Source organism: Rhea americana, unplaced genomic scaffold (assembly GCF_003343005.1).
Source record: "Rhea americana isolate MKP2758 unplaced genomic scaffold, rheAme1 scaffold_32, whole genome shotgun sequence".
Taxonomy (NCBI): domain Eukaryota; kingdom Metazoa; phylum Chordata; class Aves; order Rheiformes; family Rheidae; genus Rhea; species Rhea americana.
Window position 1 is genome coordinate 821,668 of NW_028186446.1, and position 13,162 is coordinate 834,829.

Consider the following 13,162-nt stretch of genomic DNA (forward strand, 5'->3'; position numbering starts at 1 on the left):
CCTCCTTTTTGAATATTGGTTAATGTGTTTTTCATGTCTCTTTTGTGTTTACTGCAACAGCTGGTGCCTCTCTGACAAGGGATAAGCTGTCTTAAGGGATAGGAACGGAGGCAGTTTACTTGCATTGTGCCTTCTCATTTTTTTCAGATTTTTGCCACTCTAATTACCCAGACAGACCTTAGGGAAAACCAAACTGACATAGGGCAATAAAAGTAGCAAGTTGGTTGGCAAAGAGCTAGAGCGGTTCAGAGGGCAAGAGGGATCTGATTCAGGATTTTATTACAATTATCTGATTTAAGCATGAATATCAAGATTAGGTCATAGGCTGATCCCTATCATGATGGTCCATTTGTTTTAATTGATCCTATCATAGGCCTGTTCTGTTTTTTTGTTTATTTTTGTAGTATATTATTACATTTTTAGCTCCCCAAACCAATAAACTTCACATTAAATCCCTATATTTTCCATATTGCTCTTGGAATTCATCAGTAAGGATGAGAGATTTTGCAAAGGAAGGAGAGCTTGGTGAACTGGGGAAAAGGACAGCTCAGTGCTGCTGGGACTGGCAGAAAATATGTCTTGTGCTGAACTAACCGCAGCATGAAGAATATGTGCTGTGTGTACCTTGTGAAGGCAAGATACTGCTCTTTCTCTCTATGGGAGGATTAGACTGTTGTTGGATACTGTGCAAGTGTGTGTGGGGTGAGGAGCACTATGACAAGCATCGTCACAGAGCTGTTATTGTCTCAAGAAAATATTTAGCCTAATTTTCTGCTGGACTCTGACCAGCCAGTTTCAGTATTAGAGAAAAAAAGGATGCATGTATGGCTCTCACTTGTGGCTGATGTGTACGTTGGAAGAGCTGCATTATTTCGACATCATCTGAATATGGAACTGTTATCCAGTAGTTGATAGAGGCTGGTGTAGAAGTTTGATTCACTGAGATAAGCAATTGCTGTGTGTTTTTAGGGGGTAGAAAGGAGTTGTAATAGAGCCTATGGGAAGCTGATAGGCTTTTTGTTAGACAAAATTCTTGGCAGTGTGGACTGGATTGTAATGGATAACGCTACTAATTTAATTCATGGAGGAAGTCTAAGTTCTCGTGTGGCATTGGAATATTTTCAGGAAAAAGTGAAATTACTCATGTTTTCTTTTTTTTTTTCTTTTTTTCTTTCAATTCCTGTCATGCTGCTACAGACACAAATAGAGAAGAGAGACATCCCCAGTCCTTCAGTGAGTGTTTCCAAGAGCAGAGTAAAAGCAGATACTGTGATGATTATATTTGACCTTTCGGGAATCTTAGATCTCACATATATTGAGATTGTTTCTGTAGTACAATGTACTACAGTGCCTACTCTAAGGGAGTTTTAGTGCATGTCAAAAGCAACAAGGATTTCAGCAACCTCRCTACTGCTAGGAGCCGACGGAGGAAACCTCCTATCCCAAATCACTTGTGCTCCACAGGAAACGTTAACCTGTGGAGTCCTCYCAGTTATCCTGACTCTGATTACAGAACCACTCCCAAACGTCTCTTCACATGTTTTGTGAAGTGAACTGTTGGAGCTGAGTCTCACAGACTCACAGTATACAATTTGTAYGCACTGCACCGCGTGCTCCGTGTCACTCGAGTGTTTTATCCACTGGAGGTGCTCTGGCAGGAGGTGTTTAGCAATCGTTTCTCATTCCTGAGCTGTCCAGTGGCACTATCATGCAGTGTCACTGTATCACTTATTTTTAATTTGCTGGGAGTATGATAATGAGGTGATAAGCAAATCCAGAACTTAGTTTAGAAGTATCCTGCTGGTAGGATATTTTGTACTGAAGAGTTCTCTTTTTCAAAAAAGAAAAAAAAAAGGAAAAGAAAGAAAGAAAAAAACTTCGGTGCATTAAATATTTGAAGAATAGCCATTTTCGTTTAAACCCATTAAATTTCAATATTTGCTTTTGAGGTGACTTACRTTATCTTGATAGGAACATAGAAGTCCACATCTGAAAATATCTCRCACATGTTAATGTACAGAAATAGATGTTTTATATTCATAAGAATGGGTCCCCGAGACTGAGGATATCAGAGTTACATTTCTGCCTCTGTCAGAATTAGTGGGAACTTCGGTAAATCAACAAACTGAATTGATTTGATTTGATTAAATAAAACAGAATGTCTGTGTCTGAGTTGAAGCTTTCCTAAAAAAATAATTAAAGCTGTTTTTTTAATATTTTTCTTTCCTAGATATGTGTGTAGAAAACTTGCATCATAGATTTATTATGGAATATATTAATTAAGAGGTACTATCATGGGGTGTTTGCTTGATTCTCATTAAGAAGATCAAAACACTTCAGCTGCAGATTTGGATTCTTACTATTAAAAAATGTTCCGCTGGTTACGAAGACATGATTTTGCAAAATAATGGAGCCTGAATTTCTGATACATATTAACTACATTTTATGAGGACAAACCAATTTGACTAGTTACTCCAAACTTTCCCTACAGATCGAAATCTGTACAACTCTACTAATTTTTTCTTAATATTATTCCCTTATTCATGTACCTATATCTTTTGCAGAAGTATTACTGCAAGAATTCTTTTCAGAGAGCATTTTATTTTTCATAAAATAACGTTTTAGCTCATCTACATAGTTTGAATATTTATTTTGTTATTAGCATATTGGATTCTCTCTTTACTTACTTTTGGTCATGTTTTCTGGAAACTCCCGAAAGCCCGAGACAATGCTGTGACCCTGTTGTGGACATTCTAAGCCTAAGGAAAAAAAAATCTCAAATCAACAAAGCTTAAAGTAATTAAGATACAGAATGGAGGTGGGTGTAAAAATGTAGAATAAAATAGAGAAATGAGTAGTAGGGCATACAATGGTCACTTTACAGGCTCGTTTGGTGAAGATGTTCTGTATCTAAGATGCATAGTGAAGAAAGCACAAAGGTGGATAGGTGATGGAGATTGCTGTTATCACTGCAGTAAGTGAAAGGAAGAATTGGTATGTAAAATAAGAGAGAAGATAATGAGATGGAATGAATTGTGAAGAAGAGTAAAATATTTTTAGCAGAAGATGCACCACGGGGGTTCTTGCCGCAAAGTAAAGCAGCAAGCCTGCCAAGTAGCCCGAGGCTTTCAGCGCCCACGAATCSGTTGTTGCTTTTCTCCGTTGCACCTTGCTGATCCCAGGAGGTGAGCGCTGCCGCTCCGGAGCATTGCTCGCAGTGTGCCAGGTCCAGCAAGCCCGGCAGCTTGCCTTCAGCCTCGCGCGCACAAAGCCTCTGGAGGAGGTCTAAGTAAGGATTTTCAGYGGCCAGCTGGAGAGCAGCTCTCCTCAACTGCCAGCAGCTCTGTGCTGAAAACCAGGTTCCTCTACCATATCTCAGAGCATCTTAAAATGGAGGCACCCAAAACCAGTAGAAGCTTTCAAAAATAGTTTGCGTGCCTCATAAAAAAACTGAAGCAGGTTTTCCTGATCAAAACGTAAAACTACCAACATAATCAATGCCTTTTTGGTCCAGTTTTAGTGTTGATTAAAAATATTTTCCATATTTGAAAAATAAAATCCAAGAGCATCGAAGGGGGTGTGACAAGAGCACGTTGCATGTTCAAAATGAGCAGCTATGTTGATTGTTAGCTGTGCGTTACTGAGTCATGCAGGTAACTGCCAGCTTCTGAAAAAGCAGTAGGTATAATGCCTTTTCCTACTGTAAATGGACATAAATATTCACATGGCTTGGTATATTATAGATTCTTCATACTTGTGGGCTAGTATTTGGTAGTAGGTAATAGAAATATTAAAATGTCACCATTTAAAAAAAAAACACTGAAAGTTTTTCTCTATTTAAATAGTCCTTTAACCAACAATAGCACAATAATAATATGGCATGTCTGAGTTTGGTGAGCTCCTAATAACTAAGTTTCCCTACAGGGCAAGGTGGAAGTAAGAATCTAAGGACCTTTGAATTATTTTTCTAATTGTCTGTACAAATATTTGTATTATGCAACACTGAATACAGTCATCGCATATACAGTAGGGCTCACTTTGCTATAGGTGTGACTCCTCAGAAACTAACGGGGGATTTGATAAGTAAGGGTTTCTGCATTTGTTTCAAGAGTGTATATTTTATTTGCAGGTGAGAAGAGGCAAATATTATTTTTCTTTGTTTTCCTATACCATTTGTTTTTAGTTAAAGTTTCCGTTAGCTTTAAAACACTAAGGAGCACTTCTGATTCTTTCTTTTAATTGAATGTTATTACCTTTCTCCCCCAAAGCAGGAAATTGCTGGACCTGCAGGCTAGATTCATCTCATCCAGTGTAGCCATGTGCAGAGCAGGTGTCTAGTCTAAGCCACCTTTTTCAAGCTGACTTYGTATTGAGTGAAGAAAGACGGGCACCTCTGGAGCCCTTTAGCTCAGAAGTCTGTCTCAGGATGCGAGGGATTGCAGACCAAAGATACATATCTCCATTCAGTGTAGAGAGTGTCCAAACCACTGTTACACTAGATACTAAACTTGCAGATGATCAAAGTAAATGAGATGAGTCTGCCTATGAGTGACAGTGAATTCTGGGTTTCATGTCTGTGGATTGGCAATGTAATTATCAAAAAACAGTGTTTGAAAGAACATATTGGGATAGTATGGGACATCCTGTGAATTTACATTCTCAATTTTCAATTTCAGGGTGGAGAACATTGCTACTATCAGGGACAAATTCGAGGAAATCCTGTATCATTTGTTGCCTTGTCAACATGCCATGGACTTCAGTAAGTCTGCTATTTTGTTTTACTGTGCTTTGCTTAGTCTTCTAAACAAAATAAAGCTCTTTGTAGTAAAATAAGTACTGTTTGTTTCCTCATTAGGTTGCAGCCACCATTAAGTATCTCAACAATCTTTTGAAAGTACAGGCTTAATTTGAACCTTGTAAAATCCTTGCTGTAAAAGCACGCAAATTTCTTTTCTTTCTTAAAGCACACAAGACAGTGACGCAAGGCGGGTGTCATTAAAAAAAGATATTACAGAGAAACAAGAGTAAAAGTAACTGATAACATCCTGTTCTAAAAAACATAAAAAATACTATCAGTATTGATATGAGCCATTTTGAGTCTATCTTCTTCTTTGTCACTACAGTGACAAACTTTWTCTTTCTTCTACTCTGCTGTATTTCAAAGCAAAGTCTGTTTAGAGTTTCTCTAGTGCTATCCATTTTCTTCACAGAAGTGCTAGTCTTAAGCTGCATACATGGGATAATACTTTTGATGCACTCAAAGCTTGGAAAATAAGGAGGAAAGCATGAGAAATTGGGCATAAATAATAACAAAGTATGCCGTTTTAGTAATAAAATTAAAGCTGCTGTCATCTGAAGGTTACAGGGAGCTGTGCGTAGATGGTATGGCTCTTGGCACTGTCTGCTTTTGGCATTAATAGAAGAGTGCTATTCAGGCTTTCAGAGCAGCCAAATAACTTTGATGTCTGTTGACTCTGGGAATTAAAAGATCTCTGCACTTTTGGTACCAAGGTCATCCTTCTCCTGAAGGTCATGTGAGGAACGGCAGCAAATGAGCCTGAGTGTGGAAATCACCTGAGCTTTGCTTTTTTTTGATGAAGTAGAGCTTGGTCAATGGGATCTTCTTTAGCTTATTATTTTCTAACTCCAGATACTCTACAATGTTGATATCACTCATACAAATACATGTATTTAAGTGTTTTCTTTCATTTATATCTATATCTTCTTTGTTGGAAAGGGGGAGAATGTGTGCGTAAGACTTGTCATTCTTGCGCTCATTGTCTGACTTGGAGCTGTATTTCTCTCTGTGTGCAAGGTTGAGCAGCTCAAGAAACCTGAGCTCAGGTTCTGCATAGCCAGTGATCCTAAAAATAGTAGCATCCTAATGCATCCAGAGAGTGTTTAGCTGCATGGCTTCCATTAGCAGTCATCCATTAACAGTCATCCATCTTGGCCTGCAATCCTCTAGCCCCTGCTAACTCCTAGGAGAAAATGCAGGAAAGGAAGAAGAGGCTGCATATGTCCTTTTCTGTCCTCCTTTTGGTGGTTGATTCTTAAGACTAACCCTTATGCTACTTTATATTCTTAAATTGCCTAGTATTCAAATTGGTCCCTTCCAGCACAGTTATATGATGAGAGATGCAGATGTTTTTCCTTTATAATTAAGCTCTTCTTTCAGAGGTATCTTTTTTCTTTTCTTGAGGCAATAAAGTTCCAGCAGAATTATCCATCGTATAAGATATGATATGAAGCTTATTTTAACAGGCCRGTATGGATCTAGTATGACAAACTATCCAGGATCCAGTATGAGAAAGCAATATTTTTCTGAGCTGTGTTAATTTTGTGGGATGGGGAGAGTTACCTTCTAATAAGGTCTATGTGGCAGGAGCTTAGCTTTCTTGAATTTTAGGAARTGCATAAGACAGACCATGCTTTTAACACATGTTAAAAGCAGTTATGCTTTTAACGGAATAACAAGCTTCATATTCCCAAAGTTCATGCTAATCTTCTCTCTCACTTATTAGTGCTCCCAGAACTTGGCAGTTGGCTGAATTTTTAGTACAGGTCTCTATGAGATAATGTTACGTTTGTTTAATTAATCATAAATTGTGAATGGTAACATCTGTGTTTTTCCTTTTATAAATTAAATTAATAAGATGCCCAGGTGACACAAACCTTATCACTATGAATTTCTTCTCAAATGAATAATTTCACTAATGAAAAATGTATTTCTGCAACTTAAACTCCAGGGTAGCCAGCATTTTTTCTGTGGCATATGCAGTAGCCACAGTTTCCCATGAATTAATGCAAAAAACTGTAAAACCAAAACACGCTGGTTGTTGGGATATAAATATGCTATCTTCGGGTGTGACTGAAAATTCTGGGTTTCAAAGCTTGTTATAGGGACACCAGGTAAATATTCTTTTATGATTTTGCTGCCCACTGGTGGTGAATATAAAAACTACAAATTAGACTTCTATTGCTGCAAATTTGTTTGAAGACTTTATGTAATCAAAATTCAGGTTTTTAAATGGCTTATATTTTACTATTGCTTTCTCTCTAACAATTCCATGAAGATACGATTCATTYACAGAGCACAGTCATTTGAAGTCAGTTGTCAAGTGGACAAGTCAGATCTGTAGTTTGGCTGTGACTGTTATTTTTATTACCACTGAGTGACTYGATGAGAGGTCCGTAGTGCTGGGTGGAACAGTCGTACAGGAAGCCCTTTGCTGACAGCGCTCTATCTTGCAGACTGTGCTTGCAACGAGAGGGAAGGAAGTTTTGCTTGGTTAAGAGCTGCAGGATGATCCCAGATCTCATTTTATTCCTAGGCAGAGAAGCACAGCAGGTGCTAGAATATTTATTTTAAGCGATGTGGACTTTCTAGAGAATACGCATGGGTAGTTTGGAAGATGAAACATCTCTAAATTTTAGATGTCCTCATGACAATATCTGATGTAGAGTATATACTCAGTACCCAAATCTGCTTCTGTGAAAGCTACGTGATTAAYCTTGTAAATGAATATTATTAAGATAAATATGCTTATGAAAACCCGTAATGATTTATAAGRTTAATATATGCTTATATTTCTTAATAGTTAGGAATAGGGATGAATATTCTATTTTCTACAATATTTTCTAGGAAGAAACATTCTAGCTAGGGCTTAATAGTTCAKAATAGAGTTACAGTATTTTACTTATCAAACCTAGTCCTGTGCATAACCAAAGCCACATTTTCTGATGAAAAAAGAAAAAAAGAGCTGCAAAAGAAAAAAGAAAAATTCTGGCAGCTTTTTAATGCTGAAAAATTTGTAAAATGGTAAATAAATAAATAATCTTACTTTCTTGCTGCTGTTGTGAATATATGCCAAGTTTGGACCTACAGCTTATATTTATGGCCAARCTTAAAACCCYTAGTAGTGACATTTTAAAAGGGATGTGCTGTTACAAGCTAATCCCAACCATGCATGTCACTGTAGTAAAGGCAAAATTGCTGATYTGATTGAAGATCAAAATTATGGTGATATAAGAAACATCCTTTTGTTTTATGCTCTTAAAGAATAATATCTGTATAAACACTTTTTTTTTTTTTAAAGTATATGACCCATACACATGAGTCTTGCATTACATTAAAGACCAAACCTCACTCAAACCGTGTTAAGGTAGCCTTTCATAGAAAACATCACTGCAGAGCTGGACCATGTCTTAGCTGTACATTTAAGTGGTAATACAAAAGCACCTGGTATTACTCTCTCAGGCTRTCCTCATCCATTTAGAGTGTCTTAACACTTCACTTTGTTCTTCATTTAGAATTAAATTACATGTTSGAATTTAACATGGAAAATTGGTGATTATCTATGTGCTATCAAAGTGGCAGATTTTCCAGTGTGCATACCATAGATGACCTTCAATTTTCTGTGGTTGARTTTTTATGCCATTAAGAAAGAGCCCATGAGTTCCATGTCAGGAGCATAGGTATGGCAGAAGGCATGATCCTCAGTATCAGCATTTTCAGCAAAATCCACTGGAAGCCTATATGATGGCTGTTTCTCATCTCCTTATCATGAGATGTCTTATAATGTCCATGTTGATGTAATACTCTATACAGCCACTAAAAGAAACACATCTGACTGTCGTTATTGTTGAAATGCCTGAAGCAGCCTGTTTTCCCCTTTATACTTGGTACTATAGGAGCTCAGTGAAGAAAGAGTTAATCATCAAAAATGTTAAAATTTGAGAATCAAKTCAATGTAATAATATTTTTTATTTGTGGGAAAGCTGTRGGAATGTTCCAAAGTCCCTGTATGCAGATTCCTAAGGATGRGTCTGTCACAGGTATATCTGTCCTGCATGGGAGTTGAAGTGCTGAACTAGATTTGGACCTGTCTAAATTAGCCAATTTTCCTGGGTTTGTGTGTGTTGTAAGAGTGTTTTAGAGAAGAAAGGTGCTTTTATGTCTCTGAGGGAGAGCGTATCTTTCCAAAAAAACCAAAAAAGAATCACACTCACTTCCTGAGACAATTTTAACTTCCTCCTCTCTAAAATATTTGAATTTTTAAATATGTGAACTTACTAAACTTACTTCAGCATTCTACAAATGTTTGTTTATTAAACCAGTTTTTACATTTCCTGCTCTTAACAGTGGGATGTTCTATGAYGGAAATCATACATACCTTATTGAGCCAAATGAAAACTACACTTCAGATGTAAGTAGAATTTCTGGTAATCCTGCTGTGTGGTTTGTTGAATACAAACATTCMTGGGTACAGACAAGAGCTGTAACCAAAAAAACATGCCTTCATTCCCAAGTCATTTTCCTAGTATTTGAATACCTATCATCACACATGGGGAGATGCGTGCAAGCAGGGGGAGAATTACAGARGAAGTTCCCCAAAAGTTAGGTAGTAGCATGTGTATTAGTGTATCCTCCCTAACGTTTTGATGCAGAGTAAAACTTAGATCATAAGCGTTCATCAGAGCTCACAAGAAAAGCCTGTGAATGCCTTGTCTCCTTGTCTCCCACTTTTCCATTCCAGTTTTGTTCCATGCCTCTGGTACTGCTTCAGTGCTAGCTGCAGCTCAGCAGCTCACATGAGCTTAGAGGCTCTCACTGATATCCCTCAGCCACTTAAGTTCAGCTTCTGAGCTCTAAGGATGCTCATTGACTCCATTGGATGTACTCACATATGCCAAGTAAAACATGATTAATCATTACATTTGTGATCCTGTCATAGCTGAGAAAAGGAGAAGAATCTATGAAAATGGTGCCTTGCAGCTTGCAGTTCCCTAATGTAGTTGTTTGATGTCAAGGACCTCTTTAGAACTACCTTCCTAATTCTCTTGAGATGGATTCATTTAATACATGCAACTGTTTACTATTTCAGGATGACTTCCATTTCCACTCTGTTTACAAATCCAAGTTGTTTGAATTTCCCTTGGATGACCTGCCATCTGGTATGACTTTTTAATATTCATGACTATTGTCTTGTTTTAATCTATGACCAGATTTGTTAATCGTATTTGATTGTTAATCTTGACAATGTGTTGTGTATTTGTGTAGTGCATCTTTTTTCACTGATTATATAAAAAGCACTGAAAAAATGGATCTTAAATCCTGAAARCACTGGAAAAAACCTGAAGCACTGAAAAAAAACCTGATCCCCATGAATTAAATCTCATCTATACCTTCCTACTGCGACGTATATTTCTTTTAACAAGTCTTGTGGTCTATGGACTTCATTATGTATGAYTAGATATAGAAAAGAAGGGACTGAAGTAGCCTGAAGATGATGATGGAAAAACCCCATGTCGCCAATGGTTGGTACTCTTTGTGAGTTTTTCCCATTTTGAGGTATGAGCATGAGTCTAGGAGACAGGAACTTGCCATATACTGTTCTGTTCCACTCTCTTCTCCAGTCTATTCAGTACCTTTCACGTTGTGAACTCTAACAAAGATCACTTATTTCATTGCAAATGACTTTGGAAGTGGTGTTAAGCACATACTAATGAATCCCTGCAAACACGTTCCTTTACAAGCATTGTGTATGGAGGGAGAAGAGGTTTTTAAAATAACGAGTTTTGCCTGTGAGAAGMTGACTTGTTAATTGAAGCTAAAATTGTGGTATTTGTGGCACACCCCTATTCTGTCAAGGATTTGTCAATTTTAGAGATGTGGATTCCTACTCTGCAAAGTTTATCCTAGATAAATGAAGCTGTCTTTCATAGAAACCGTTGTTTGGGAAGAAACCTCTATAGACTAAAGGAGAAGTACAAGTCCAGTGTTTGCATTACAAAATATTTGTTCTATGGTAGCACTTKTAACTGGGGTCTTACTGTGCTGGGCATTGCATATAGATTGGTCCTGTCCTGGAGAACAGTGTGCATGGGTTTGTTAGTTTTTAAGCAAAGTAGAATCATTCGGAGAGCTGATGAGGGAAAACACAGGAAATAACTACATTTGGGGCACCTTGATTTCAGTTCTGGAGAAGCAGTATTTCTAGGCCTGAACAAGGCAATTTCCCAGTTTGGTCTCTCACATCTTCTACTTACGATTGCCCAGGCAAGGTGGAAGAGGCTCTGGGCTTGAGGTCAGGAYAAAAGGCTTTCGCTATGGTGATGACCTCATTAGGAATCGCTCTGTTCTTGTATAGCCATAGCTTCAGAGGTGAGAGAAGTAAGCATCAYGCTTTGCTTTACCACCTATTTTTTCCTGCGCTCACGTGAGCTCTGTTGTTCCTCCCCCAACCTGCTGCGCGTGCTGCCCTCCCTTCTTCTCACATCTGCTGTGCATTGGGGCCTGGGGAGTGTCACATACTGCTGCCACGTCTTCCCTGCCACGTCTTCCCTGCCACACCACCACATCTTCCTTCCGGGAGCTCTGGTTCCCCTGGAACCGATGGTGAGGCTCTTCTTCACCTGGATGGAGCTAGGACTTTACTCTTTGTTTTCATGGGAAAATGCAGTATCCTCAGAGGACTATTGTCTTCACAATAACTTTTCTATACTTTGATGAGTATTTACAACTAATAATATTGTTGTGTTTGATTTTTTTGAAGTACTAGAGCAGGATCATCATTGTTAGTAGCAAGCACTGTGCTAGRCTGTCATCAGTATTTATCATGTTCTTTATTACTATCCTAGTTTATCAATTTGCCTAGCCTAAGGAGCTTTACCTTTATGTCAAAATTTCTTTCTGATCCTTAAAAGAGTCTGTGTTTAAGCTAAGGTTTCCACTAAGCACTTCATAATGGGTTAGATGAGCTTCAGTGGAGCTTCGGTGCTGATGCTAGAAAGGCAAAAATGAAGTAATAGGGATTACTTGATATCAGTAAGGTTAAATGTATTGTTATATTGCAGTGATAGCAACATGCTTTTACATCTGTCTGCTCCTTGGGAATTRAAAAAAACCCCACCTATTGTAGAAGAGAATAAGTTGTACCTTACTTTGCAGTAGCATGTAGAGGTAATGAGGAGTTTAAATAAGGGACACTTAGGTGGGTAACCTGGCATACTTAGAGACTTTGACTTCATAATTTAGTAGATAACATTTTTTTTGCTCACAATCTKTATGTATATAGTGCCCTTCCATGGCTTTATACAGCACTATAGTATTGAATGTGTTGTTTTTCAAATAACGCATAGTAGATGTCTTTTTCTTTTAGGGTCACTTGAATCCTCATTACACTTTTTTAAGGTGATATGTTCCTGTCAAAATTTCAGCTAGGCTTTCTCAGCTATCTGTATTTCCTTTGTGATTTTGCTGGTCTTGTTCTTTTGCCTGAGGGTCCCTGGCTGGAAATGCACCCTGAGTGAATTCATTCAGCTTGTGGATTATCAAGCAGTGTTAATGTGTGATAATGTGTTAATGCTAATGTTCATTCCCCTCCAGAGATGTCTGACTTGCAACAGTGGGTAAAATGATTGCATGTTTGTAAAGTTATTTCGGATCCTATACAAATGTAAAATGTTATTTTATTGATTAAAAAGCTGTATTTTTACCACTTAAAAAAAATACTGTAGAACTAAAGTGAAAGGTTGAGAGTCAGTTGTGTGGCACTAGCACACAGTCTAAATCAGTCAACATACATAAAGTATAAATAAGGATGAACTTGTCAGAAAATTTTCAAGTAGTTTYCCTTCATTGTGAGCTGTAGAGACTGGACTTTTACAGGCCTTTAAGCAATAAATAGGGGCCTGGTTGTGATTTAATTTGTCTTAGGTTTGTTTTATAAAGAAAAGCATCAAGTGTGCTGGTGTAACCGTTCTCAGATGGCTTCTCATAGGTGTAAAGCACCATGAAAAAACTTTTAAGCATAGTGATTGCAGTTGCCCAGGCCCCTCTGTAGGAGGATATTTGCAAACTTTGCATATCAAAATGGCAGTATAATCCCCAAGATTTTACCAACAGCATATCAATTACCCATGTTTTGCTTTCATGGTTTTTATTGTAAGTAACTACCCACTCTTGGTTAAGAATACAATTGCATGTTTTGTCGGATAGACAATTCAACCTCATGATTTAGTATTTGCTGAGCTGGCAGGCCTATCAGGTTCTTCGTCCATATTGATTTTAATTTACTCTTTGAATCTCATGCAGAAACTTTATATTTCATATAGTACATGATGAGAGATGGAGCTGTAAGAAACCTTCTGTAGTCAC

The 13,162-nt window shown here is 37.7% G+C and overlaps 1 protein-coding gene across 4 annotated transcripts in view; it reads left to right on the forward strand.

Annotated features, from left to right (window-relative positions):
- The window catches only part of ADAM22 (ADAM metallopeptidase domain 22), a 123,766-nt gene that overhangs the window by 54,408 nt on the left and 56,196 nt on the right, over window positions 1-13,162 (forward strand). For 2 of the 4 annotated variants that reach the window (XM_085310467.1, XM_085310466.1), the window contains exons 3-5: window positions 4,677-4,759; window positions 9,146-9,209; window positions 9,888-9,957. In XM_085310467.1, coding sequence (XP_085166593.1) covers window positions 9,150-9,209; window positions 9,888-9,957 — 130 coding nt within the window. In that variant the 5' untranslated portion in view covers window positions 4,677-4,759; window positions 9,146-9,149. Of the gene's footprint in view, window positions 1-4,676; window positions 4,760-9,145; window positions 9,210-9,887; window positions 9,958-13,162 lie in introns of those variants that run through there. The other 2 variants (XM_085310464.1, XM_085310465.1) reach the window with 1 other exon arrangement.